The 26,814-nt window shown below is 51.3% G+C and overlaps 5 protein-coding genes across 5 annotated transcripts; 2 read left to right on the top strand and 3 right to left on the bottom strand.

Moving 5' to 3' along the window:
* Positions 1–1,005: 1,005 nt before the first annotated feature.
* Positions 1,006–2,744, bottom strand: CTRU02_202725 (putative beta-glucosidase; the record flags this gene model as incomplete). The annotated part of the gene is made up of 4 exons (XM_036728886.2): positions 1,006–1,142; positions 1,223–1,716; positions 1,811–2,097; positions 2,193–2,744. 4 exons carry the CDS (start codon positions 2,742–2,744, stop codon positions 1,006–1,008), a joined length of 1,470 nt encoding a protein of 489 aa, XP_036579401.2.
* Positions 2,745–3,146: 402 nt separating this feature from the next.
* On the top strand, positions 3,147–4,868 carry CTRU02_202726 (C6 transcription factor; the record flags this gene model as incomplete). Its single annotated transcript, XM_070204082.1, has 3 exons — positions 3,147–3,203; positions 3,272–4,792; positions 4,851–4,868. 3 exons carry the CDS (start codon positions 3,147–3,149, stop codon positions 4,866–4,868), a joined length of 1,596 nt encoding a protein of 531 aa, XP_070062664.1.
* Positions 4,869–5,363: 495 nt separating this feature from the next.
* Positions 5,364–7,145, bottom strand: CTRU02_202727 (hexose transporter protein (Lactose permease); the record flags this gene model as incomplete). Its single annotated transcript, XM_036728888.1, has 4 exons — positions 5,364–6,091; positions 6,160–6,478; positions 6,564–6,880; positions 6,962–7,145. The coding sequence occupies 4 exons, from the start codon at positions 7,143–7,145 to the stop codon at positions 5,364–5,366; spliced, it is 1,548 nt and encodes a 515-aa protein (XP_036579403.1).
* A 6,085-nt stretch (positions 7,146–13,230) lies between these two features.
* Positions 13,231–15,663, bottom strand: CTRU02_202728 (uncharacterized protein; the record flags this gene model as incomplete). Its single annotated transcript, XM_036728890.2, has 12 exons — positions 13,231–13,535; positions 13,585–13,657; positions 13,710–13,788; positions 13,863–14,052; positions 14,113–14,191; positions 14,255–14,401; positions 14,460–14,598; positions 14,698–14,762; positions 14,812–14,950; positions 15,009–15,070; positions 15,125–15,244; positions 15,349–15,663. 12 exons carry the CDS (start codon positions 15,661–15,663, stop codon positions 13,231–13,233), a joined length of 1,713 nt encoding a protein of 570 aa, XP_036579405.2.
* A 7,907-nt stretch (positions 15,664–23,570) lies between these two features.
* CTRU02_202729 (fungal specific transcription factor domain-containing protein) lies at positions 23,571–26,711 on the top strand (the record flags this gene model as incomplete). Its single annotated transcript, XM_036728892.1, has 3 exons — positions 23,571–23,875; positions 24,647–24,799; positions 25,085–26,711. The coding sequence occupies 3 exons, from the start codon at positions 23,571–23,573 to the stop codon at positions 26,709–26,711; spliced, it is 2,085 nt and encodes a 694-aa protein (XP_036579407.1).
* Positions 26,712–26,814: the final 103 nt, after the last annotated feature.

Here is a 26,814-nt window from a genome sequence, read left to right on the forward strand (position 1 = left end):
ACATCTCCTACAATGACTCTAAAACCTCCTTCCGTCCCTTCCCCTGCTTATAAATAGAAATATGGTTCTGGGGCTGTTGGCACCAATGCTGGAACTCTGAGACGCTTTTCTTTGACATTATTCTCCTTTAGACCTCAGCCGGAAAAGTTGATCAACTTCCGCTTTGAGTCAACATCTTGGGTGCTAGTTCAGCATCATTAGAGGTGTGCAGTGGTGCATTTGTGTGCATGTGTCCGAGCTACCTAGAAGGTTTGTCATTGACTTAGTCAGTAAGCATTTGATCTCCCCGCTCTTCGTTCCTCGTTCCACGTTCCTCGTTCCTCGTTCTTCGTATTCATATTGTACGGCATCTCCGTCGCTCATGTCCATTCATTACAATCCTGGTTGCTTTTTTGATACTTAGCTATTCATACCCAAACTTACCTTGTGCAAGCACACTTCGTTCCAGACTCATAAGCTCGTACCGGTCCGACATGACCTACCCAAGCGATTGTTGTGCGATGATCGCAGTCCTTACACACAGGCCTAAACAGGATATCTTGACTGCCGAAAAAGGCGTTCTTAGGGGGCTCAGGTCATCCCAGCTATCCGAGCGGTATATGCCACGGTGAACTTTAAGATGCATACTGCACCGAAGGGGGGTCGGAGTGCTGGGCTCGCCTGTGGCGTAATTTCTTATCAATTTATGGTACCCTCATGTGTTGCAGCGCCACTTACTCCGGATTCTTCTTCCCCCGTGAATCAAGCCCTAAAAGTCGAGCTCGGCAATGGGTAAGCCCATGACTTAGACATCTTACGACCTTTTCCACTGATGCGCAGAATAGCACGCCATACACGTTGCATTTTCGACTTCCGTTTGATCTATCAGCTTTTGAGTTTAAAGTAACTGGCATTTGTCAGGAATCATTTCATTGAAAAAAAGTGATTTTGTTGATGGTTAGGCCTGCCATTACAGGGAGGGTCTATGTAGGGGAATGCTTGTATTCCTTGATCATCTATTCTAATCTACACAGAGGGCTCTGTACTCATCCTGCCTTCAACCATACTTCGAAGTTTTAAGGCCGACTCTTTCGGCGTTCTCTCCAGTGTATTGTAGTCGACGTACGTCACACCGAATCTAATATTGTATCCCGAGGCCCATTCTGAGGAAGAGGTAAGTATTAAAAAATAAGGACTCGGTTCTCCCTGTCTAAAGAGAACAGTTTTGGTAGAGATGACTGACCAAAGTTATCCATCAGCGACCAGGCGAAGTACCCCGCTACTTTTGCCCCATCTTGTATGGCGCCAACAATTGAATCCAAGTGACTCGATATGTATCGCTGTCGATACTCATCCTTTACCGACTCTTCTCTGCTCATCTTATCTTCTCCAGGGCAAGGGCACCCGTTTTCAGTAACATAAATGGGCTTTCCATACCTATTATAGATTCTCACGAGATGCTTTCGGAAACCTTTTGGTGCGGAGCGCAGCCAGTCAATGCCACTCAGCTCACCAATCGACACGCCAGCCTTGTTTTCTTGTAAGTCATCTAGATTACCCTTGTAATCCGTGTCTGGTGCCGAGGTGCTGCGGTGCCGTGCAAATTGAGAAGTGTAGTAATTCATCCCGTAAAAGTCAAGCTCGGCCTCTCGCAGCAGGGTAAATTCAGCTTCTGTGAAGACCGGCAGGCGTTCTCCAAGCTGCGCGCGCATCACTGAAGGATAGTCTTTTGCCAGGCTGAAATGTAGCAACGCATTAGCACGACTGCGCATGTAGTTTTTCCTGCACTTGGCTTTGAGCTTGTGAAGGATGTTTATCATGGGGTGCATACATCATAGGATCGGCAAACCAGCCAATGCAAAAGTCCATCCTCCTCTCGGCTGCTTCGTAATCCTTGAGTTGGGTAGAGTCCCAAGGCTCAAAATAATCACCATTGAAAGACGCGCCGATTTGGCCTTTTTGTTTCGGCTTGAAATCTTTGTTGTATAAACTTGCCGCTTTCGCGTGCGCCAAAATCAGGGATCTCCCAACGATCCAAGGCTCTGTTGACGAGTCGCCTTTAGCGTAGGAGTCGTGAGTGCTGCTGCGGCTGGGTGGTTCGGTGCCCTCCACGTATCCCTGCTGTCATTTAGTCTCTCCAATTCTTTCTTTCGAGACTGTTCTCATGATAAGAACCTCCATGTAAATCAAGCTGGACCAACTAGATTACTCACATGTATAGCTGTGTTCCATGGCTCATTGAGCGTAATCCAGTTTTTGACCCGGTCTCCAAAGCGCTCATAACATAGTCTTGCGTACCGCTCAAAGTCCTTCTGGGTCTGTTCGGTATTCAACCAACCGCCATAGCGTTCCTCTAGCGTCTGTGGCAGGTCCCAGTGATATAAAGTCACCCAGGGCGTAATACCCCTGGCAATTAGCCCGTCGATCAACTTGTTGTAAAAGACGATGCCAGCTTCATTAATCGGGTCATTTCTTCCGCCCTCGGGGATGATACGTGACCAAGACAGAGAAAACCGGTATGCCTTCGCACCGTATTTGACAAGAAGGTCAAGGTCCTCTTCAAATCGGTGATAGTGGTCGCAAGCAATATCACCATTAGCCCCACTCGTACGTGACGGTTCTAGATGACTGTAGATATCCCAGACGGAAGGGCCTCGTCCATCTTCATTCGCAGCACCTTCAATCTGGTAAGCGGCCGTAGAAAATCCCCATTCAAAGTCGGTAGGAAGCGCTTTTGGCAACGCCGCTGTCTTCGGTGAGGCCATAATGAATGGGCTTTCTTAGAGCTGATATGGGTGAGGGTGGTTAAATAATAATCCCTGATGAGCATAGGCAGGAAGTTGTTTGTTGAGCTTTGTCTCTCAAAGGAAGTTGCTGTGTTTTATACAGACAGGAATAACAATTGCTATACAGTATAAAGGAAAGATTCTATGAGAGGTTACCATCGCAAGATTTGAAAGCGCATATTACGTAGGTCAATTGCCAGGAGATGCCTGAGACTACCACACTAAGTTGAACTTGTACGACTCGGGCTAATTATGGATCACATCCATGGAGGCATTTAGCCGAGGTATCTGCACTGGAAGACATGTTAACACCCGTCAAAGTCAATGCGACACCCGCCTATTTGCCCGACCTTACCTTCTTGCTGCTCCGCCAACAATCAAATGCCTTCTTCAAGCACAAGACGAGCCTGCACGATATGTCGCCGCCGCAAAGTTAAGGTGAGTTATGCCGACTCGGTCCTTTCTAGAGAATGACATCCCTCTCCCACTAACAAACCAACTGTAAGTGTGACGGCTTGCCGACCTGTCGAAACTGCCAGGCCGCCAATGCCCCTTGCCAATACCCTCCTCCAAGGAGACGGGGTCCAAAACCGGCCAAGTTGCTGGACAATCGCCCGAGACAGCCTCTTAACACAACATCCCCGGCCGCTGATCAACCCAGAGAAGCGAAGTGCCTGGCCAGTCCGACTGTAAATGTATCTTCCTCGTCTCCAGTCTTTGACAGCTCGCTTGTCGGCGGTTTATCTCCAAGTCTGTTGTTTGAACCACCGGACATCCAATCACAAACTGTTGTCAGGGTTCATCTAGAACTTCTGACGGGGCTTTCAGCTGCCTCGCCACCAATAACAGCGGCTACAATCGCTGACCAGTGTATATCCCTATATACTCAATACGTTTTTGGGGCTATCCCAATATGCCATGAAGCAACGTTGCGAGCGGGTGTCAGTCGATTTTTTATCCCGTTTCCGATCGTGAGGAACACAGACGACGATCACGCGTGGGCTTTACACTCATTTGCCGCTGATGATGAGCAAGAGCGGTTCAAGGTCCTTAGAAATTTCACACTACTTACCGCTCTATGCGCAGTCGTCTCTTACGCCGTCCCTGAGACTCTTCTGCCTAGTAAACAACTCACTGCCCAATTGTTCCTCCGGGCATCACGGAATATGCTCGCAATTTACGAGGACTACGATTTGGAGCAGCCCAATTCATCGTCTCTTAGTATCCGTTTGCTACTTTCTTCAGCCATACAACAGGCCACAGGCAAGAACGGGCTGTCGATCAATATTCTTAACCAGGCGGGTCTCCTCGCAATGCGAATGCGGCTCTACGACGAAACTTCGCTGGAGGGAAAAGACCCTATCGAAGAGACGATCCTCCGCAACGCTTTCTGGCAGCTGTATGTCTGCGATAAGACGGCCATGGTTATGAGGAATCGTCCGGTGATGATTCATGAAACGTTATTTGAGACCGCATTTACTCTTAAGACACACTCAACTAGCTCTGTACCTCTATTCGACCATATTCAGGGATTGAATGGCAGTGAGGTAGAGAACCGTCTTTTGGAGGGATTTCACGTCATCCGTCGACTATGGACCATAGCTGCCGATGTGACCCAAGCCATGAAACTAAAGTTCAGCAGGAGTTTGACGTCGCATGCAGTCAGAGAAAACCATGGCGAGAGCATCTCGAAGTTATCGGAGGCATATCTTGAAATGATAAATTTGACCAACAACTTCCCTGTCACGGCCGATTTACCCGGAGAGTCACCTATTTATTCTATTCAAGTTGGAGCGCAACATCCGTCTGATATTCTGCAGCGCCAGCGAACTACTTATCTTCTCACCATCCACACGATCAAAATCTTCCTACTAAACTCTGCGATTCAATGTGACATGCCCCAGGTCATGGGACTCAGTGCAGAGCCACAAGTGCTTGCCATAAGGCAGATAGAGCTGACCCAGGATTTCATAAACACGCTCAAGAGCGTTCCATTTTTACATCTCCAGGCCGAGGGGGAGCATTGTGTAAGCGAATCCCAGCAATATGTAGTATACTGTGCGAAATCCCAGCTGCTTACACTAGTATACCGAAACAGGCTGAAAAGATAAGACAAATCGGCAGTAACCTACTCGAACTGGCACATGATGCAGAAAGTGACCGAGTCAAATGTCAGGCGGAGCAGTGTGCTATGCGTCTGATTGACATATTGGCTCGCTTGGATTCAAAAACTTCTGAAGTACTCGGACAAGAAACTGGTCTTTAGCTTGCTGTTCGCCACGCAATACAGGTACAACGACTCGGATGGTTGCTGTCAGCCGCTACTTAGTATATAAAAGGCAACCGAAGCAGCCATCTACTTATCTATTTCACGATCAGCTGATTCAAGGGACGGAAGCATTATTACGTTTATAGAAGAAATGTGTATGCAGAGCCAAGCAGAAATGTGAGACAAACTAGATTACCAGAAGGTATGTGTGCCTTAAGGATTTCTCAATATTAACTCTATCGTCCCAAATACATCGGCCAGCAGTTTCATTGATCAGGGTAAACATTGTCACTAGATTCTTGTGGTAACAATAAAGGACTGTCATAGTCTCATGTCCCCTTATCATCCGACAACTTGATCTCCGTGTGGCCAGCCTCAGCAAGGCCATCGTCCTTGATTTTAAATGTTCTCTCAAGTGGCTGATTGCCATCAAAGACCTGGCTGACCTCTTCTAGGGTCATACCACGCGTCTCGGGGAAAGTGAAGTAGATAATGATTAGCCACAATAGCAGCGCGCAAACGAATACAATATAGTATCTCCAACGCAGGGCTTCCAGTGCTACCGGGTTAACGAAGCCATTGAAAATGCCGCTGCAGAATTGTGCCAAGTTGAACGCAGTAAGACCCTTGGCACGAAGAGTGTATGGCAGTACCTCGAGCAGATAGGCGATGGGCAGAGGGTTCATTGCGAAGTTGTAAAAGAGATAGAAAACGAACACCATCACTACCACGCCGATACCGAGTCCTTTGCTGCCGCCTTCTTGTTGTTGGTTTCGGGCGGCGAGGGCAGTCCAGATCGTAAAAGCTATCAACATCCCAATGTTGGATGTGAGAAGCATAAATCGCCTATTCAGTCGATTAACGAATGTAGCAGAGCTGCTGGCAATGACCCAATTGAAGATTTGGAGGCATCCGTTAATGAGATTCTGCGTTTCTGGGTCGGTGATTCCTGTATCATTGAGGACAAGGGCGAGGTACGACGAAATGAGCTGGTTGCCACACCATTGGATAATGAAGCCAAGGCTGACTACAATGAACAGCCGATGGCGGTTACCCTCTAAAAGCGAGCCATAGGGGTTAGTAATCTCTTTTGGGTTCCACGTTGTAGAAAGACATGGAACTCACTTGTCCGAAAGAATTGAAGGTAAGAAGCCGAGTCATAAGAGCGCTCAAACTCAATGGCGCTGGTAATCTCGGCCACCTGAAGCCTTACCAGCTCAGTCGGCTCCTGGGTTCCGCAGTGATATTGATTAAGTATTTTGGTTGCTTGCGCCGTTCGGCCATTCGCAATAAGCCATCTTGGGCTCTCGGGCACGAAATAGATCAAGGTGCCTTGGAAAACAGACACAGCGGCCTGTAGGAGCGAAGGGATGCGCCAACTCCAACTGCTGGGCAGTCTAAATGTGCCATATGTAGTCCAAGCAGCAACAATAGACCCCACGTACTATTTTCTGGTTAGTTAGGCTGGTAGCTTGGAAAGAAAACGGGATGCGAAGGCGAATAGCTCTCGTTCAGATGTGCTGGCTTACCCATGTAGTATTATATATAGCGGTAATGATAGGTCGGTGTGTCGGATACGCCAGCTCACCAAGCAGTGGAGGGGCAGCGGTTGAGACAAACCCTCCGCCCAGGCCGATGAAGAACCGGCCAGCAATGAACATAGCCATATTCTGGGCACAGCCTTGCACTACTGCACCGATAATAATAATAAGAGACCCCAGGCATATGGGATGCCGTCTTCCGAACTTGTCCGCAGCATAGGGAGCGAGAGGCAAAGACACTACACCACCGATAACTTGCATGTTGACCAAAAGACCTAAAGTAGCCCCAGAAGGATGTTCAAAGTCTACATATTGACCTCAGGTTAGTTTTCGTCGGTCCAAATGAAGGTTGTGAAGGACAGACTGAGGAAGCTTTGGAAACAAACCTTCTTGCCACTGTTTGACTGTCTGGATTCCGTTAAGCATGCTACCATCGAAACCGCCCACATAGCTAGCGAAAAACGGTACAAGCAGGAGCATGTTCAGTCTTATGAGGTGTGGTACCCGCCACCATGACTCCTTGGTACAAAGCTCTAGGAGCCTAAGTTCGGACCCTTCAACGGATGCCATAATGTAGGCCTCTTGCAAATTGGGATATCTGAAGACAACGAAAAGGACCGATGGTTGAAGCAGGAAGCCAGTGGTTTGGAAGGGTTCTAAGAGCTTGGAAAGTGGAAGAAGAGTGTGAATATATATCAGCACGAATCTTCATGGATAACCGCGTGCTATCTTCTGAACCCCAGATTTGCCCCATGGGGAGCACTCCCACAGACAAAGCAGGCCATTCCCCACTCAAGTCACCTCACCTTGCGACCTCAGGGGCATTCCCAATGCAAGGGCTTTTTTCAGCAGGTCTAGACCCTGTAGCTGTCCTTGTGACAGTGGCCCTTACTATTTTAGTTTAGCGGAAGTGTAATGTGAAATGCGGCTCGGGTGATTTGTGGCTACTTCAGGAGAGTTTTGCCGACCTATTTGACCGAGAGGCTCACCAAAGAACATATGATTAAAGACGAGTCGACCTTTGGCTATACAGTCAGAGTTACAGTTTAGGTCAAGCCAGTTCAGTCTAGTTTAGATTCGGTCAATTCATGTCAGATCACGTCAAGGTCAGGCGGTGAAAGGTCAGGGGTCAGGACAAGGACCAGAACAGATGGATAGACTGGCAGATAAGCAGGTTTTGGTCTATGTTTTAGTTCTGCATTTGGTCTGCATAGCATGGTTCTGATATATGGGCCAAAGAATGAAGAGTTTTTCACTACATCTAAATGTCCTGAGCAAAAAATGACTGATTTTTGGGTTTTCTTTCTAGGCAGAAGAGTTCGACCTCAATATTCAAGCTTGTGGAATCTTGCTCGATTTTAAAACATATTGGTATGTCTAACTTATGTGCACAGTAAAGATTCCCAGGGCACTGCCGAGATCTGATCTAAAGGCACGTACTCTTCAAGAAGCACCAGCCGGTCTACTACACGAGATACGAAAAGCATAAGGCTTGGGGTTAGTGTTTGATATTAACTCCTGGGGGGTGATTCTAGCGTAATTAAGCAAAGTAATAAGCTCTTAGTCATACTTTACACCGATACCAGGAGTTGTTGCGGCAAAATACTAGAATCCGGCTTGCCTTCAACGTCCGCTATGAGTCGACATCTTTGGTGGTGGTGTAGCATTATCTAGAGGTTTGCAGTGGTGCATCTGGGTGCATGTGTCTGCTTATAAGTTTCCTCCTCTGGTAGTGACCATAAGTTTTCAATGTTCGTCTTTTAGCCGGTCGAGGGCTTTAGGTCCATGTTCGCTACTGTTCGGTCGGGCCTGTATCCTCCCTAGTCGATTCAACGGCCACGAACCTCCTTTCTCATTATTGCCTGTCTCCCACACCTTGTCGAGAGCACCTGGGAACAGCTTTCTCGTTTCCTAAACCGCAGAAATAGGCCACAACTCGAGTTGGCGACATTAGAAGGCATGAATATCTTCAATAGCGATGGCATTACTTTCTCTGTAAACCAGGCACTGGTTCCGAAGCCTTCGATACTTACAATAAGACGGGCTTCTCGTCGCCCGCTAGTTGATATGGGTTGCATTATTCCCTTAATACTAAGTGTATAATAGTGTGAGCGTCAAGCTTACGGAGGCTGGTAGTCCACAAAAGTTCCTCTGACTGATAACTTACCCAACTCTCAAATTTCTCAGATTAGACAAGCTAACGCCCAGTTCCAGGATGCCGTCGACCTAAAAGGTCTTGGAGTATATCATGGGTTTGCAAATATGTCACTGGACAAACCAAGGAGGAAGATTTTCCACCATTCTGAAGGTCACCCCACTAGTACCATAACTGCTGTCTAGCAAGTTTATCTGACGCGGTGCTGGTTTTTAGGGCAGCGGAAAGAGTTTTCTTCGTCTGCCGGAGCCTATCCAAGACTACTGTGCTTTCTTCTGTGCGTGTGGAAGCCATGCCATTTTCTTGGCTATCGTTTCTGGCCACGGTCTGGTTGATATAGTTCAGCAAGTTGCAGCACTCGTCAAATTACTCCAATTCTTTTCAGAAATATAGTTTTCTCGTAAGCACTGTTCAGAGAACTCGAACGGCAAATCCTCACAACCGATCCAGAGCAAAGGCCTGATAATGACTGTCGAAAGGAATGCCTGGATGACAGAATTTAGACCGCACTTTCTGTCTGCTAAAGAGCCGCGAATTGTTATATAAACAGCGCAAAGCATTTATCAGGAAAAATAAAGTTATCATACATGAATAAAACGAACTGTTGTAAATCTCCTGTCTGATTTCCAAGCCTTCGGACGTAATATCAACTATATGTTTTGAATCCAGTGTGCCAAGGGATTTAAGCACCAGTTACGGCTGGGAGAATGCTAAAAATAACCGGCGTCCCCACAAGTGTTTCTGGTGGTGACGGAGTACTAGCTCTTGTCGAATTGGATAGAAGCGACACAGAGGATGACGTAGAACTGGTAGCCGTGGATGCGCTGGCTGTGAATAAACTAGTCGATGAAGAGCTTGCGTTTGGAGTTGGCAGTGACGACATGAACGACGATGGCGAGGTGGTCATGGACACGCTGGCCATAGCTGAACTGCCTGAGACTGAGATTGTACCCGATACGGTCGATCCAGTTGAGAAACTTTGACTGCTGCTGATGACCGGACTGCTTGTTGAAGTACTAGTTGAGCTCAGACTGACTGGGGAGCTGGTACTCGTCGCCGCCGTCAAACCGCTGCTGCTCGTGCTTGAAGGTAGCTGAGTGGATGACGATGAGAGTGACAAGGCTGTAGTTGAGCTAGACGATGTCGATGTGCTAGAAGTGGAGGGAGAATAGCTTGTTGAAATACTGGAGGAAGTTGTTGTGGTATCAGATGGTGTTGTCGAGGGAGACGTCGAGGCTGAAGAAGATGATGGTGTCGATGAAGACACCGACGATGATGATGACGTAGAAGAGGATGTTGTGGAAGAAGCCGGGCAACCTGCCCCAGGCGCGACTACAACGGGGTTGTTGCCATAGACATTGTAAGAGACTCCAACGCCCGTAGCAAAACCCCCACACTTGAAGTTTGAGTTTCCTGGGCAGGTGATGGTACAAAGGTTGGCATTGGGAGTCGGGCACTCTCGGAATTGAGGAGCGGTATTGGTGCAAAAGCATTGCTGGTTGAACAAAAGAGCATAACTGTAAGAAGCACCTACGCAGTCATTGGTGCAAGTGGAAGGCGAATTATTCGCGCTGCTAGATATCTGGATCAAGTTGGCATTGCCGGCAAGCACCCCACAGCCCTGGCTAGGCAATGATGACGGTGCAACAATGGCATGCACGAAGAGACTTAAAACAAAAACAATATTACGAGCCATGGTGGTGTAAATGTGAAAAAAGTCTTGGTGTGGGGGGACTTGTATGCAAAGCGAAGTAATGGAGAGTGCAGTTTGTAGGCCTCAAAGTAATTCTCTGAAAAACTAGTTGCTGGTGATGAGGTCGGAAGAGGTTTAAAACAGAATGGAAGTCGGTCTGAAAAGGGGAGCAGCTCCTGTATATGGGCCATTTATTTTGAGCCTGCCCTTACGATGTTAAGTGAAACATGATGGAATTGAGATTAGTTATGACTTCTCCAATTAGGTTGCTGTCTAAGACTACACATTCCTAGTTACCTAGGCATATAGATTAGCCCTTTTTAGCCCACTCCCCCCCCTTTTTCTTTTTGTAATAACTTTTGATGTTGTAGTGTACAGGGCTTTAATTTTTAAATGATTTATTGAGCTGGGTTACTTATTTGTACTTACGATAGGTGTTATAGAAGCGTTTTCGCAGTCCTTAACATTGAGGTACCTTACAACAACATTACGGCCTTTTCCTTATCGTAATATTTAGTGTACCTTGAATCACTTATGCTAGGCTATGACACCTGAGTTAGTACAACGCTAACAGTTTATGTCTTAGAATAATTACCTCTCCAGCCCAACGGAAAGTAGAACATTCCTGACTTCTTCACATTATATGGCCAGCCCTGGCGTTGGAACTGATGAGAAAACTCAATTATTGTTATTTTACCGTGTGTTGGTTCACTGTCCGGAAGCTAAAGCTCTGTGTCAGAGCATTGCGGGCCTGGCCATGTGTTGCGATAAGATGCAACAGGATGGAAATATTCTCGCTTTGGCGGCATAGATCCGCTCAGGGTCGCGATTATCTGATTGTTGCAATATTTAGGGCTTGAGGGGCTGCGAAGATGGTGTTCCCAGGATCATCTTGGGTTCAACCCAGATGCTACGACAGGCAGGCACACATTTTCACTACCTGCTAACTTGCAGCCCGCTCAAACCATGACTGCCATGGAGACGCGGCTGCTTTGCGGGAGTCTGCAAATGAACGCCATCTTGGTGGTGAGCTCGGTGTAGAAGGCCACGCTACGGGAGCAGCAGGACGCCTTGCTGTTGCCCGCGATTTGTTGAAGAACTGTCGGCGCATGCTGGAGGATAAAAGTCAAGCTCGTCGCCATAGCATAGCCCAGCCTTACCGCAGCCATCGGGATAGTGTGGTGGCATATTGAATCCTTTGGATAGAACCAACATGACGCACGTCGCTCGCAGACACACTAATGCCACTCTGCGGCACAGCAATGGCCCCAGAACCTGTCTATCTAGAGCTCACCTACCCGCTCGGAAAGACTGGCGTGCAATCCTGCAAGCTGCTATAGAACTCATTGAGCTGATCGTCGGCGTTGTAGGCCTTGTTGAGCTTTTCAACTTCTGTTGGAAGCGATCTAAAAATTGGCTCGTACAAGAATCATGGACGCGATCCAAGTTACCTAACAGCAAACTTTGATGGCGAGAAGCATCGCTCCAAAGCACGGGGCGAGGCTGTCGGCATTTCGAACGACAAGTGCACGACGTTTATCACCCGGCCTGGACGCTGCGCCAAGGTTGGCCGTATTCAACCAGCTCTTGGTCGGTATACCTAAGTTCTGCGAACAACAGCCCCAAGTACTCAAGAGCTCGCAAGCAACATCACGGAAGACACCCGGTCAGCAGAGTATGCCTGCGGAGTCTAGGTGGCAGACAATCACAGCGATTAGACCAAGTTCATACTCTCGCCCTGCTGGTGCAATCTTTCTAAACCGTAATTCCCATCCACAAATTCCACCATACGCACCTCAGCCATAAAGTACAGAGTTAAGAACCTGGCAGATTTCATGACTTGAAGGCAAGTCTCGAGCCGATTACCCCCTGCGTTGGAAGGTAAAGGCACCGGGAGACTAGAAAAGCAGATACAGCGTTACGCATTTGCAGATTCAGACAGTTTCCTAGAATCAAGCTATGATGCCGAGATCTGAACGTTACTACTCAAAGTAGACGAAGTGATCAAAGGTGACAGTATTACGGCCACTTGGAAATTCACTTACTAACGACTACAGCCGAGACAAAAGGAGACTTACGCGTTTGGCAAGGATGCCCATTTCCAAACGATCTATATAATAACGCCGTCTAAAAGTGGCTTAACGACACCTACGAGTAGTTACTAACACGAGATAATATCCTTGAATAGCTTTCGCCTGGCGACTTAGTCACTAAGCTGCTATAGATCAACGACCCTGCTGGCTTCGGCAAAACCATCCTGTATGCCAGATTCGTTGAACCACTCTCGTCGACGCTCAAAACGCCATCGAACACTTCTCCACATAGTCAGAGTTCAAGGATTACAATAACCGCTTGTTACAATAAGTTCGTGGATCGTCAAAGTAGCGTTTGGCAACCAAGCGGCTTTCGATACAGCACTCAAGAGGCGACTAGCCTCCCATTGGCGAAAGCAACTATCCCTAACCTTTCCGCAAGGTTCTCTAATCTATCCCCATTCATAACGTACCTTTTAGACGGTCTAAATGAATATACTTGGATTAAAGAGAATCAAAACTACAATTAGTCGATGCCTTGGTTTCTCAATATTCTGCGATAAGCAAGCGCTAGCGCTGCCATGAGAGTTATAGTTACAAGCTGTTGTAAAGCTTAAATCCGTAATTAAATCCTCTTTATCTACAATAATTATCCTAGTAACGTATATAATAATTTTATTCTTTATGTCTTTAAAAAGCATGACTAACGATACTCAGAAGGATCTAGAACAGCTAGTTCTCCCATGCTCAGGGGCATCTACACGTATCCGTATTTCAGTTTCGGGTTGCACTGGACACTACACCAAAGTAGTGTGAAGAGAATGAGGGAAAAGGACTCACTTTCACCGGTCTATCCGCTGTTTCTTCTTCAAACGCCTTCAAAATGGCTTCTTTCCGACTCTCGCTCCGGTACTGAAGCTTCACAGGCATGCTGCTATCGGGGTTGCCGGGTAAAGCCGCCGCATAGTCGGAGAACTCAAGCGGCGTCTTCGCACCCGGCGCCGTGACTACGTCAAAAGACCACAGAATGCGCATTATGGCGACGGCAAACGACCGTTCTGCGACGTGGTATCCGGGGCCTAACCTGGTGTCAGCACTCTCCGGACAGAATTCTGGGTAGAGACCTACAAACACGGCGCCCGGCACCAAAAGCAAAATGGTCCCTTTTCGTGGGGTCAGGAGAATTGATGCTCTCCATAGTCTGTTGTCATTAGAAACTGCAAAACCGGCAAAGTATAGAGCAGGGGTGTTACCGTGGTCTCATCATCCTTGAACCTCTCCGGCCAGAAGCGATCCGGGTCCTTGTGTCTCGCAGGATCATGGCCGATTGCACTGTTTAAGATCAGCTTCTCATCGAATCATCTCCCCTTCACTTCCAAACTAGATCAAGAGGCGACCGAACATACTATGCATTGATATGGAGTCTTGACCCTTTGGGCAAGTGGTATCCCCCCACTTGCGTATCCCGCGCCGTGATATGCGGATGCCCAAGTGCGACTGGCGGCCGCCACCTCCAAACCTCCTTCATCAGCATGCGAATGTAAGGGATGCGATTGAAGTCTGCATAAACCGGCAACCTGTCGCCGACGACCCGGTCTGGACATGTATTCGTTAGCACCAGTCTACATGCAATAACATTAGCTTCGTTCTACTTGCCGATTTCTTTTTTGGCTTTGGCCTGTACATCGGGGTACATCATCATCGCTTCGAGGAACGACCACGTCGTCATTCGGCTCTGCTTCGGTTAGCGATGTACTGAGAAGGTTACAAGTAAAATGCGCCTCACGGCGAGACCTACCGTATCAGCAGCGCCAACAATGAGTGAAAGACCAAGGATCGCCAATTCCTCCCTGCAGGAAACGCCTCTCAACTCCTCGTGTTGCAAAACCGAACCAAAGAACGAATCTTTGAGAGGGGCATCCTCGTCCATGCGGTCCTCGACAACCTCAAGATATGCTCGTCAGCCTTCAGAAGAACATGTAAGCGGACCATTCTCGAAATACCTTCAACCTCTTCATCGCCCAATCCAAATCTCTGCGATATCTTGCGCGGCCTTTCTTCTCCCACGGCTTCAGCCATAATGGCAGCTTGCCGAGAGAAGGAACCAAGTCAATGATATTCGACCCGGGAAATGTGTCTACGTTATAGAAACACGATCAGCCAAGTCACCCTTCACAGCTAGACGAAGAACCATCCTTACTGAATATCTGTGTCTCGGCCTCTGCAAATCATTAGCACAACCCCCGAAACAAACCAACAAACTCACCCATTATGAAGTCGATGACGGCATCATCCGTCTCAGGTATCTACCCACACTTAGCCATCTCAGCCACCAAGACATTAAATAAAACTCACATCCATCCCCATCATCGCAGTCGAGAAGGCGCTGTACGTATACCTCTCAATAGCCCTAAACAACCTCTCACCAGCCAAGCCCCCGTCAGTCCTGGCAACATTCTCACGGAGAAACTTGAGCGTCTCGTATTCCAAAAGTCTAGGCCCAGCACAATCAGTATTCCCGCAATCTCGCTACCTTTACAGGGCAATCTTACGGCACAATCCGATCAGCTTGCGGGACACTCGTAACGAGTTGTTGAATCACCTTTCGTTGGTTCTGCACAACGTCAACACAGCGCTATCCACATTTCACAAAAGGGGGGACCCAGACCTTCCATCGCGGATGACTAGCATCAAGAAACAACACATTGAAGTCGTTATTCATGATCCGGCTCGACATGATCCACGTAGGTCTATCCGCCGTCTGCGCGGACCTTTTATCAAACAGCTCCTGCAAAACCTCAAAGTCAGCGCTTTTACATACACACACACACACACACACACACACACACATACACACAAATACATCTAATCACGACAAGGGACCATTCTAACCTTGACAAGCAAGTCAGAGTTGACGTAATAATCAACAATATACCCCGTCCGAACCCCAAAAATCGGCCCATATTGCCGCGCCCACTCGCTCAACCGCAGATGCCATCTCCTCGCCTCATTCTGCCGAATCAACTCGGGCAAATGGCCGACGACGAGCTGCGCAGGCGGTTGAGGCGGCAGCGGCAGCGGCAGCGGCGGTTTCGCCGTTCCCAGGAACTTGACCACCGCCGCCAAAACAACAATGGCGACGAGAAACGACACCCCAGACTGCGCGGAAACCGCCTGGATAAAGTGTAATTCGGTTAGCGTTTTCATGGCTCATATCATTAAGACTCTGGGCAGGGCCTGCGTATAGTGTCCGTAGAATATTTTGTTGCGGAAAACTACAACTTTTGACAGAGTAGACCACTGATTTATCAGTCTGGACATCACAACAAGCTACAAGGCATATGAAACTCGGATTTTCCGACAGTCAGGGCTGGGTCGGCGATTACAACCGCCGCGTCCAAAGCCAGCTCAGCCCTCCGTTGTAACTTCCCCCCACCGGCAAAGCCGCACGTCCTTCCAAAGTGCGGGGGAAGGGGTTCTCCGTGACGGCTCTTGGGATGAGTGTGCCGCCGCGGCTGGCACCACTTTGGGGCCGTCTGGTAAGTTGATGAATTCTTTTTCACTGTGCATAATACTGACACGCCATAACCGGAAAGTCGGCGTAGTTACTACCGTCCTTCTCGGAACCTCCGAGGTCCTGTTAGTCTATGCCTAGCAGACCGAGACCAAACGACCTCATGGACCAGTTGGACCTAATAACGCGCAGTAAAAAGGCATCAGACTCCTACTTAGATCCAGAATTACTGTGAAAAATGTGCATGATACGTTGCTCTCACCGAGTGAAATGAGCATTCTATAAACCCAAAACACAAGTCGTGGTCAACGACATTGTCTTATTAGCTAGCATCAAGCAAAAGTTGAGCACCAGGGACAAAAAAGGCTTGCCGCCGTCTCAGCTCTTGTCGAACCGACCCGTAACATCCTCTCCCACCATGCGAAAAATAATGCTACAAAAAAACAAAAAAAACAAATCCTGAGCGGGAACCATCTAAGCGGACGGGATCTGGGGAAACCAAGCTTACTCGTTTCGGAGCTTCGAGAGCGGCCCCGCATCATCCTAAAGCATGTCACTCGATCCAAAGTTTATTTGCTAGCCAAGTTGCTTGCCTGTCAGTCTGCTCAGACCTAAATGCACGATTACTCCTTTTCGGCAGCGTCGGGACACGGCACATAGCAAGGACCCGCTAACATATCCGTAAGCGTTTCGGCGGGTTACCGAGGGCTCCGGTCGAGAGCGTATCGCCGATGTATTTGTCAGATCGACCCTAGCCCAAATAATGGTGGTCATTGAGGTTTCTGTTCGTGCAATAAGTGCCCCAGAACAGAAAGACGACAGCCATATCGGCAAAGCAAAATGATGTAACGGCGCGCTGGCTGTAATCAAAGTTGCGGGGGACAAGAGCCACTCAGTACGTCACAAACCAGCCGAGTGTCACACCTGTTAGACAACGGTTTGCAGGGGTACAAAAGCGAGGAATACCGTCCAAGTTCCGCCGTGCGGAGGAATTAAGCCGGAAGAAATCCGGTTCAGCGCCGTCCTGGAGAATGGAGACAGAGCTCAAAGGTGTAGAATGTACTACTCCATTACCAAGCACAGGCTGGCTTGGCCGTACGATGGAAAATTTACCATGGTGTGTCATCGTCTCATGATTCGAGCCAGGTTCAGCCACATCATACTGAAGCCCACGAGAAAGCAGGGAAACTTGGAATTTCACGTGTACAAGCGTATATAACAAGCTCTCGCTGTCGAGACCCTTGGACCTCTGGCAAGGTTTGACTGTTGGCCTCTGGGCCGCGGTGTGGCTGCAAATATACTTAAGCCTCACCGAGTGGACCGTGCCCGCACCGGTCATCCGGGAAGCGGCGGAAGAGGTTCCGGAGGGATCCACAAAACACTGGATGCCGCAGGCCGCAAGGCCACAACGCCACACATCCTTGATACGGTGCACTGATCGCCGGTCGCGTGAGAAATGCCATCGTTTCGGCCGGTTTGATTTCCATTCACCAGGTTTGGCAGTGATTCCAGCAGATCTAGAAGTAGCGGGGGGTCGGTACGGTTCCGAGGACATTGCACATTCCTCACACCCCCTCCCCCGATCCGTAAGGTCCCGACTGAACCAACAAGTGATCGTTGCATCCATTCGGATGGAAAACCGCCATGTTTGTTGAGTGAACCACCAATAGTAGACGGTCAAGATGCCTTCTGTTCCGCGAGCCTTGCAGACGAGTGTCGCCGAGCGAGTTCCGTGCAAATCCCGTGACACCAAGACCGGAAGAATTAAGGAGGATTACGCGCCGGGGATACGTGCATATTACCAAGACAATACGGGTGACAAGAGCGAGACCAAGGCGGAGATGTGTTGAAAAATGACATCAACCCCGGGCGTGGTGCTTCTGGGCAGAGCTTCCGGATGGGGCCAGCAGGGGCAGGCAAAAGTGGACGCGAGCTCCGGAAGACACGGAGAAATCAAGCGTGGCGTCGTCAGCGCCCATCAGTGTTCGGGTTTTCCTGAGGTGAACTTTGCTCTGATCCAACCTCCTGGTACCGCCCACCCGGAGACGTTGGAATGATTGAAAATAGCGCACCGGATGGTATGACGGTGGGCTGCTCCAGTCTTTGGCGCCTCCGTCAGCGCGCGCACACACACACACACTGACGCCCACAAATTTGTAACCCAGAGCATGTTGATTGATGCCCGATTAAATCTATGATCGTATTGCGGACGAACACTGGAAGAAACGCCTATACCGGTCGCACAATTGTGCCCGTATCAGATGTTGGGTTTCAGATGACACAGCATCGGAGGGAGGTGGAAAGGCTCATGATTAGTCCTTTTTTTGTATTGTTTATGCCGCAGCGCTGAGCTTGGCTGACCAAGTCCGCATTAGCACCCCGGGTCGGCGCGGTTTAGGGAGGGAACCACAAAAAAAAAAAAAAAAAAGGAAGAAGAGGAATAGCACTGGCCAGACTGCCGGGAGCGCTGCGGCACCAGAGGAAACAATTTTCTTCGGGGCCGGGCGTGAAGGAACATGTCCGAAATCGCACAAGAAAAACTGCGTCGCCAAGCAAACTGGTGCTCCAGATGCTCCAGCAAAGATGGACCAGTGTTCAACGTCGCAATTATCGTCAACCGAGGATGAACTCGGAATAAAATAGGCGAAGTAGTAGATGGCGGCGAGCGACCCGGTCAACAGATCTGCCGAGCCATTCTCAAATAGGCTTTCTCTCGGTCGCCGGGGAAGTGTTCAGACGTCCCGCATCACAAATGCGACGCCAGACGTCTCCTTCAAAAATGAGCAATGTAGCGAGAGACCGGTACAGTTCCAGCGTTCTGGGAGAGGCATTCTATTAGCGTACCCAAATGATGGTAATCATACATCCTAGTCTTCGTACCTCGCTGCTGAGGCGCTATGCGGCCCCTTTCTTGCCCACTGTCTTGTTCTTATTCATTACCTCGTTCAGAAGGGGGTAGTAGGGGGGTTTACCCCCAGTTGGAACAGCCTTATGAAGGGTACTGGGTACTAGACCACACACGTACAGAGCTGTGAAAGCATATGGGAGCCCCTGTGGTACTCTCGCTGGCCCCTTCTGACACGGCGACAGTGCGCAGGGAACCAGCTCCGAGGGGGGCAGCGAGCCGAGCGCTACAGGTTGATGGATGAATCGTCGCTGGTGTGTTTCCATTTTCCGACACCTCCTGCACGGTGGCTAGCCTGCTGCCGCTGCCGCCGCCGCCATGAAGGTAGCCACAGGCAGATGCACCCATCTTTCAATCGAACCATGAGCCTGAGACTCGTAGACGTTGAGTCGCGCGAGACTCAGTTGCGTGCTTGGGAGGGGGGGAGGACGGCCGGGGTGGGTCAGCTCTCGTAAGTCCGCTCCCAGCACGGGCGGGTATAACAGAGGTCCAGGCCCGGGGCAAGTCGAATTTGATTAACAGAAATTTGGCGCGTCGCCGGAACGAGATGGCGCTGAACGCTCTCGGGACTGTCGCTCCATGGCGAAGATTGTGGTGAGGGGAAAAGGTGGGTGCACACGGAGCGAAGACGGAACATGGTGCCTAGCTGGCCGGGACAGTGCGGCAGTTTTTGCCGCGAAAGTTTGGTGCATGGTACAGCGTTGGCGTGCCGCTGTAATTAACCCAGCGAGACGCTCAAATGGCGGGGTTTCACGCTGATGCGAGGAGATAATGTCCATTAATGGAATAAGGCCATGCGAAAATACCATGAGCCCTTACCCCGTACTATGCATCTGATGAGCGAGTGGGTGACAGCTGGAGGCTACCGGGCGCATTCGGAGCTCGATTGAACTAGGTAATGGTTGTGATGTGCTCATGTCCGTCAGCAGCAGCATACCAGTCACCCCAGTCCAGCCCAGCCCACCCGAGCCGGGTTATAGATGATGGGGGGCCGACTGGGTTGTCACTGCTGCCGCCCCCTGGAACGATGCGCACATCTGTTGAAGTACTCCGTAACGACGGCGCAGAAGGGCTTCAAATTGGGGGAGAATGGGGGCTTAGGGGCCCGGACAGTGTAATGGTCTCCCGGGGAAGCTCAGCTGACAGCCACCGGCGGCTTCGCTCGAGACGCAAGCATACATGGTATACATCTGTACGCGGGATGCATATTACATATTTTGAATATTCATGAGCTTGTGCCCGTGGTATTGACGGACGACGCCCCCCGAAAGGTGTCAGCGAAGTAGAAGAGGGGGCATAGGCGAAGGAGAGGAGGGAGACGGTACAATGTGTCGCGCGGAATCCGGGACCCTCATGTTACTGAATTTTCGGTCGGTACCCCGTGCCGCAAATGAAGGCCCATGGCACGGGCAAATTGCGCAGCCAAAATAAAAGCCCGTGCCGTCGCCTCAAGCGGCGAGAGGTGGAGGGCGTTCGTTGGTTCAAGGACGGTGCCGTGTTGATCTCGATCGAGAAAAAAGACGGCCAAAGTATGTGCGCCTCTTGAAGTGTTGCCGGTAGCTTTGGAGCAGCAAGGCTTGGAACACCAACTATGGTACTTGAGGGAAGAGGGTATCCGCATCAACATGGAACAGAGAATAGGAGCGCTCAGTACTATGTAGAGGAGGGTAGGGCGCGGAGAATGACCAGGGGGGGCGCGGCGGTTCTGGGCCCGCCCAGCGGCGTTTGTTGCCCACGCCCCCATGTCATAGGCAATCTGCCCAATGTCATCAATCGGTTCCCAGTCAGCAGGCGTCAAGAAGTGGAATGGTCCGATCGCTGAGCCCGCGCTTCTGAATGCCTCGAGTGGGCCAAAGCCGGGCGCGCCACGGGCATGACAGGGTTCGTGACTCTTCTGCTGCCGAGGTGAAAGGCGCTGTAGCAGTCGGCGGGCCCGGGGACGTCGCAGGCTGGTGACAGGCGCTGCCGGTCGGGTCCGATATTGCTCGGAGTTGCGCATTTTTGTTCAAGGTTTCTTTGTGTGGAATTACAGTATCCGTCTCATTCCGTCTGGTCCTCCTCATCCTCCTCCTCTCTTGGAAACTGGCTAGGGTGCTAAGCAGCAGCAAAAAAAAGCAACAGTGGGTGACCGTCGTGTGGTCGGCGGAGATGGAGTGATGGTCTTCCCACTTCTCAGTTTGCCTTACAAACGGATGAGGGATCGGGTCGGCGGCGGTGGGCAGACGACGGATGGATGCGAGACACGAGACGTATCGGGGGAGACATGCCGCCAGTACGGTGCTGGGTTACAGTGTATTTGTTTGACTTTGGCGCAGCAGTTGGTCCCAGAATTCGGACAAAGAGAGTTGTTATTAGTCGTTGGATGGAGTAATGGTGATGAGGACGAATTACGGTAACAAAGAAGACGATGATTAAGACCGGGAAATGACGGAAAAAGAGAGACGCAGGGCCCTCGTCGAATATTGTCGTTACATTTCCTTTTTTTTTTTTTTCTTTCTTTCTCTCCAGATTGAAGGAAGGTAGGAGCATCCAGAAACCCAGATAGAAATGGCAAGTCCCTGCCGTGCATACTCCTGCTCAACCTGCGGGTCAGGCAGGCGCGCACACACGCGCTGAGGCAGGTACAGACTGTAGAGTACAGGCTTGGGGGGAAGACAGGGACACCTGGAGGAAGGTACCTGAGGGACATGATGCAGGTGCAAGTACGTACCGACAGGAGAGACGGACACTAGGTACCGAGGACTGGCAGGAAAAGCAGGAGGCCACCGAGAAGAGCACCGAGTGGAAGGCAGGCACTGAATAGACAAAGTGGGTCCTTTCCCTCCAGCTTTCCCTCCGTACCTCCTCATTCAGCTCCGGCACCACCAGCCGATCCGCCCGTAAAACCTCTGCAAACCTCAGGAAGCTCAGAGAAACCTCAGGCCGTTGCTGTCGTGCTTGCTGTGAGTGTGTGTGTGCGTGCAAGGTCCCTTCCCCCTTCATCCAGGGCTTCCCCCCTTCGTCTCTTCTTGTTCCAATCTCCTTCCCGTCGCCCTTTTTCCTTTTTATTTTTTCCCCCTCGGCTTCTGACTCTTGATATTGCGCCTGCCCCGTCTGTGTGTGTGTGTGGTGTGTCCGCCTCATTTCTTCGGTCCATTTCCACTGGGGGTTTTCGGAACACCCCCCCCCCCCCCCTTTGGACCCGCACCGCGCCGTCCGCGTGCCCAGCCCTGAGTGCACAATTCCTTCCGCATATACAGAGAGTAGAGAGGGAAAGATCGGTAGCAGTCAATACTCAGCAGCAGGAGTACATACATAGTAAGGCAGGATGAGGACGAGGAGGGTCGTGTCGCAGGAAAGAGCAGAGACCAGGAGGTACTCGCCCGACCGACCGTATTTGCCCCGAGCATCCCCGTGTCCGTCTGCCTTCCTTCCCTCCCCCTTCACCTTTCCCCCTTCCGCCTCTACTTTTGCACCTTTTACGCCCTCATCTGGGGGCTGTATAACCTGTTCCCCTTCCCCTTCCTCCTCCTCTTTGTCTCCCTCTTGCCTCCCTCCGCCCCTGGCAGCTGGATTAAACGGCAATTGCGCATTTGATGACAAACATGGAAGGATAATGACTGTGCATTTTACTCATCCTTCTAGAAATTGATTTCATGTCTGGCATCTTCAACACGGAGTATCCGTACTTTCCCTGAAGAGCCCAGTCCACCTGCCCTTTTACTACGTGACTACTATGTACGTAGTATTACTTACACCTGAGTGTGCCGTCCTATGAGACCCTCCCGAAGAGAAACAAGGGAAACGGTACCTCCTCTTTGTCACTTTTTTATTTTTTTCCCCCTTCCTTTTTTCCCATATTTTGCCTGCCTTCCGTCTCTCACCCTCCGTATGTACACACCCTTCCTCGCTAAACCACACACCCCTAAACCCCATCCACCGAAACGGGCACCAAACCACCGCCCGGATTTTTCACCCACCACCGAGAAATCGCGGCCGCCCGTGTCCCATTTTCCTCCTCCGACTTGCCCTTTCGTTTTCTTCACCAAATAACCACACAAAAAATTAATTCATCATCACTTTTTCCCCTGCCATCATCTCCGTCTTCTTCGGTTACCGCCGAAACCCCTCCGGTACCATTTTGTTCGTTGCCTACGCCGCACCACCGACGCCTCCTCCAGCTCTCTCTCACCCCCGTGGCCGCCCGCTGCCTAGGGGTCTTGTCTCTGGAGCCACCCTTCACCAAAGGCTCCATAATCTCGGCGCGACGGGTCGTCTTTTCTCTGCGTCACCCGGCCCCAAAACTCTCTTCTCTTCCGGAGCCCGCCCCCCCTCAACAAAACACACCATCTCCCGCTTCCCCTTCCCCCCTCCGATCTCTTTCTCCTTTTCTTCTTCCTTCATCCAACTTCATCTCCTCCATCCTCCGGGTCTCCTTGGAAGCCGACCTCCTTGACGTCGTCATCATACCCACGGTTGTCCATATAACCTTATACAACCGCACTACCCAATCTGACGTCTGTTTCTGATCGCGTCACGCGTATACCCGCACCATTGACGCGCAATCGGAGTCTCTCCTCGTCACCTCTCGTCGCCAATCTCAATCCATCCTCGTCCTTTCGGCGCGGAAACAGCTCAACGCTCACCTCTGTGACAAAAGCATCGATTCCTCTTCATCCACCACACCTAGCAGAAGCAAAGTCTCAATCGCCCACCATGTCGACTGGTGTCGTGCGGTCTACCGCCCTTAGAGCCGGCGGCGCCTGTGTGCGCTGTCGCAAAGGAAAGACCAAGTGTGTCTATGAGAACGGCCGCGCCCCATGCAAGAACTGCGCCAAGGGCATGCACGAATGCTATCTGCCCTCCGAGTCCATGGCTCATCATCACGGTCAGTCGCCTGCTCGCCATACTACCGCTCATCGTCCCTCTCGCGAGAGCCTACCTGCCTCGGTCCCGGCCGGCGATTCTCGTGCCGTCAACCCGGCCTCTTCTGGATCTCGACACGTTCAGCCCCCCGAGAAGTAAGTCGACACGTTTTCTCCCAGAGCATCATCGACAATCATCATCATTGCCATCCCCACATATTATCCTTTTTTCACTTTGCCCTTGTCCTTTTTTACCACGCCCAACCCAACGACCACCCACCGCACTCCGTGTGCCGGTGCTTCTATTCTGGTCATCGGCTGTGTCGCCGCCTATCGCCGCCGAACCAGCGAGGTAGCTCGGCCCCTTCTGCATGCGGCCTGGGCGCGGTGGCTTGTCCCCCATCCTCATCACACATACTCGCACTCCCACCCGCTTGTTTCCCCCCTTTTCTTTCCGGCTGGAAAGCTCCAAGCCTCCGCCTTCTATGCCTCCCCCTCCAATTCGAAAGAGTGTGGATTCTCTCTCTCTCTCTCTCTACCCCCTTCCCCTCCCCCAAGATCTATCTGCCTTTGCCTCGATCCCCCGAACGGCCGCCTTCATCTCTTACCGCCGACGGCATCTCCCACCGGCGCTAGCTTAGCCTCGGGGCCGCTGCTTAGCTCGCTGGGCACCCCCTTCACCTCCTCTTCACACCCCCATCCCTTGCCTCCACAACCCATTCTTGTGCGCCATCCCATCCTCATTTCCCGAGTCGTATCCCGATTGTCTCCACTCTGGCCCTCTTCCCCACCCGTCCGGACCTTTCGCCGGTTTCTCATTTTGTCCCCATTTTCAAAGCGCGAGCGCGCGCGCGCGTGCCTGTGTCTGCAGGAAAGCCATCAATGAATGAATGACGCGGGATGCTGACATAATTCTTCCATCGCCAGACTCACTCCGGAACTTATTCAGGAATGCGAACGCGTCATCTCCAAGACCTACCCGGCTTGTGTCGCCTTTCACAAGCCTTCCTTCATCCAGCAGCTCAAGAACGCCTCTCTGGACCCAGCCCTCATCTATGCGCTGCTCACTTGCGCTGCTCGGTAAGTTTTGTTTCTCTTCATACGCAACTTGGGTGTTCCCGATCATCATCCCCTGCCCTCGTGTGTTTCACCACGCTCCCCCCGCAATGTCCGAAACTTTTATGGATGGCGCGGCCTTCCGCCGGTCGGGTGTGTCCCCGTCGGCTGGTCATAGCCCAAAAAGCCCGGACTTGACCCGAAGCGTTTCCTCTCAGTCATTTTGACTTTCGGCCGACTCAGTCACGCACCGCTTCAGTGAGATTGATTCAGTGGAACTTGCCCCGCTAATCTTGCCCGTCTGTACAGGAGCTCCCCGAACTTGATTAGGCGCTATGGAGGACAGTCTGGTGCGACCGGCGCCGCTGAGCACTTTGCTACCAAGGCCATGGGTATCATTAACCAGAACCTCGATACCCCGAGCCTTGCTGAGATCCAGGCCATCTGCCTGATCATCATTCACGAATGGGGCTCCCGCAATGCTGTGCGTGCCTACATCTACCTCGGCCAGGCTAGCCGCATGGTCCAGATGTACCGCATTCTCCACAGCCACCACGCCGCCGTCAGCGAGGCCGACCGCTTCCTGCAGGAGGAGTCGTTCCGCCGTGTTCTTTGGCTGTTGTACATTCTCGACTGCCTTCTCACCAGCACCCCCGGCCGTCACCCGGCCCTGTCGTCCAATGACACGAGCGATGTCTCGCTTCCGTGCTCCGACATGAACTTTGCCTTTGGCAATGCCGTTTTTGTCCAGACCATCAACCTCACCGACCCGTCCCGCCTGCCCGCCGGCGCCCGTGTCGATGACATTGGCGAGTTTGGCCAGATTGTTCTGGCTACTCGCATCTGGCGCGATGTTGTTCAGATGTTGATGACCACGACCACCGACACCTTCAGCGACACCGTCTGCAATGGCCTCATGGGTGAGATTGACCGTCTGCGCAACTCTTTGTCGATGCAGTACGTCGACAAGCCCGGTCAGATCAACCTTCACATCACCATGGGCTCCGGTTTCACCTACGCCATGCTCCACTGCATGCTTCACTGCGCGTCCATCTTCATTAACCGCCGTCGCCTGCTGCAGTACGTGACGGCTCCCGGCTTCAACCTCGAGACCTGGCGCCTCTCGCCCCAGTGCCACGAGATCATTGACAGACTCTTCACATCGTGCCACAGCACCATCGCCATGTTGACCGCTCTCGAGAACGGTTCTGACAAGGACGGCATCATCTGCTTCCCCATCTTCATGCTGTTCTCCTCCTTCACTGCCAGCGCTACCGTCGCCTACCTGTCTCTGAAGGGTCTGACTCCCAACAATGCCGTTGAGACCGCCGCTCATATCGTCCGCGACGGCCTCCACTTCATGCAGGATGGAGTTGACACCTGGCCGCTCATCAGCTCTTGGCTCCGCCACCTGGCCGTTATGCACCGTGTTCTGGGCAACGATGCTGGTGCTGGTAGCCCCAGTGGCAGCAACTCGGTGCCTCCCACCACTCAGCCCGCTGCCGACCAGGCCTCAGTCAAGGACGAGGCTGCCTCGAACGCGGATACCAACCCTGATGCCATGGACTACGACCAGTCCTCCAACTCCAACGCCCCGGCTGCCCAAGGCGCCGCCAACAACCACACTGCTCCCGTCAGCGAGAGTGGCCGCGACAGCGAGCCTCCCGCCCCGCAGCCTCGCCGCCCCGGCGTCGCTACCATCAACGGCGGCTCCGTCTCTGGCACCCCGGCCTCGGCTAGCCCCCCACCCCAGCAGCCCGAGGTCAAGGCTTCTCCGGAAGCCGCATCTCAGCCTACTCTTGGCAACGGCGTTCCCACTACCGAGCCTGCTGCCCCTGTCCCTCAGGACATGACGGCCAGCGAGCTCTGCTCTGCATTCGAGAGACAGCTTCTGGAGCTGGACGACCTCGCTGCATTCATGGGAGGTGGTGTCTAAGCTCTTTTTATTTTTTTTTTCCATATGGACGTGAGGAAGGCTTCCTTTTGGAGCAATCAAGCAAACTTCTCATATTCATTTCGGACCGGCATCTGTACAGTAC

The sequence above is a fragment of the Colletotrichum truncatum genome, assembly GCF_014235925.2.
Source record: "Colletotrichum truncatum strain CMES1059 chromosome Unknown Contig_0001, whole genome shotgun sequence".
Lineage (NCBI taxonomy): Eukaryota > Fungi > Ascomycota > Sordariomycetes > Glomerellales > Glomerellaceae > Colletotrichum > Colletotrichum truncatum.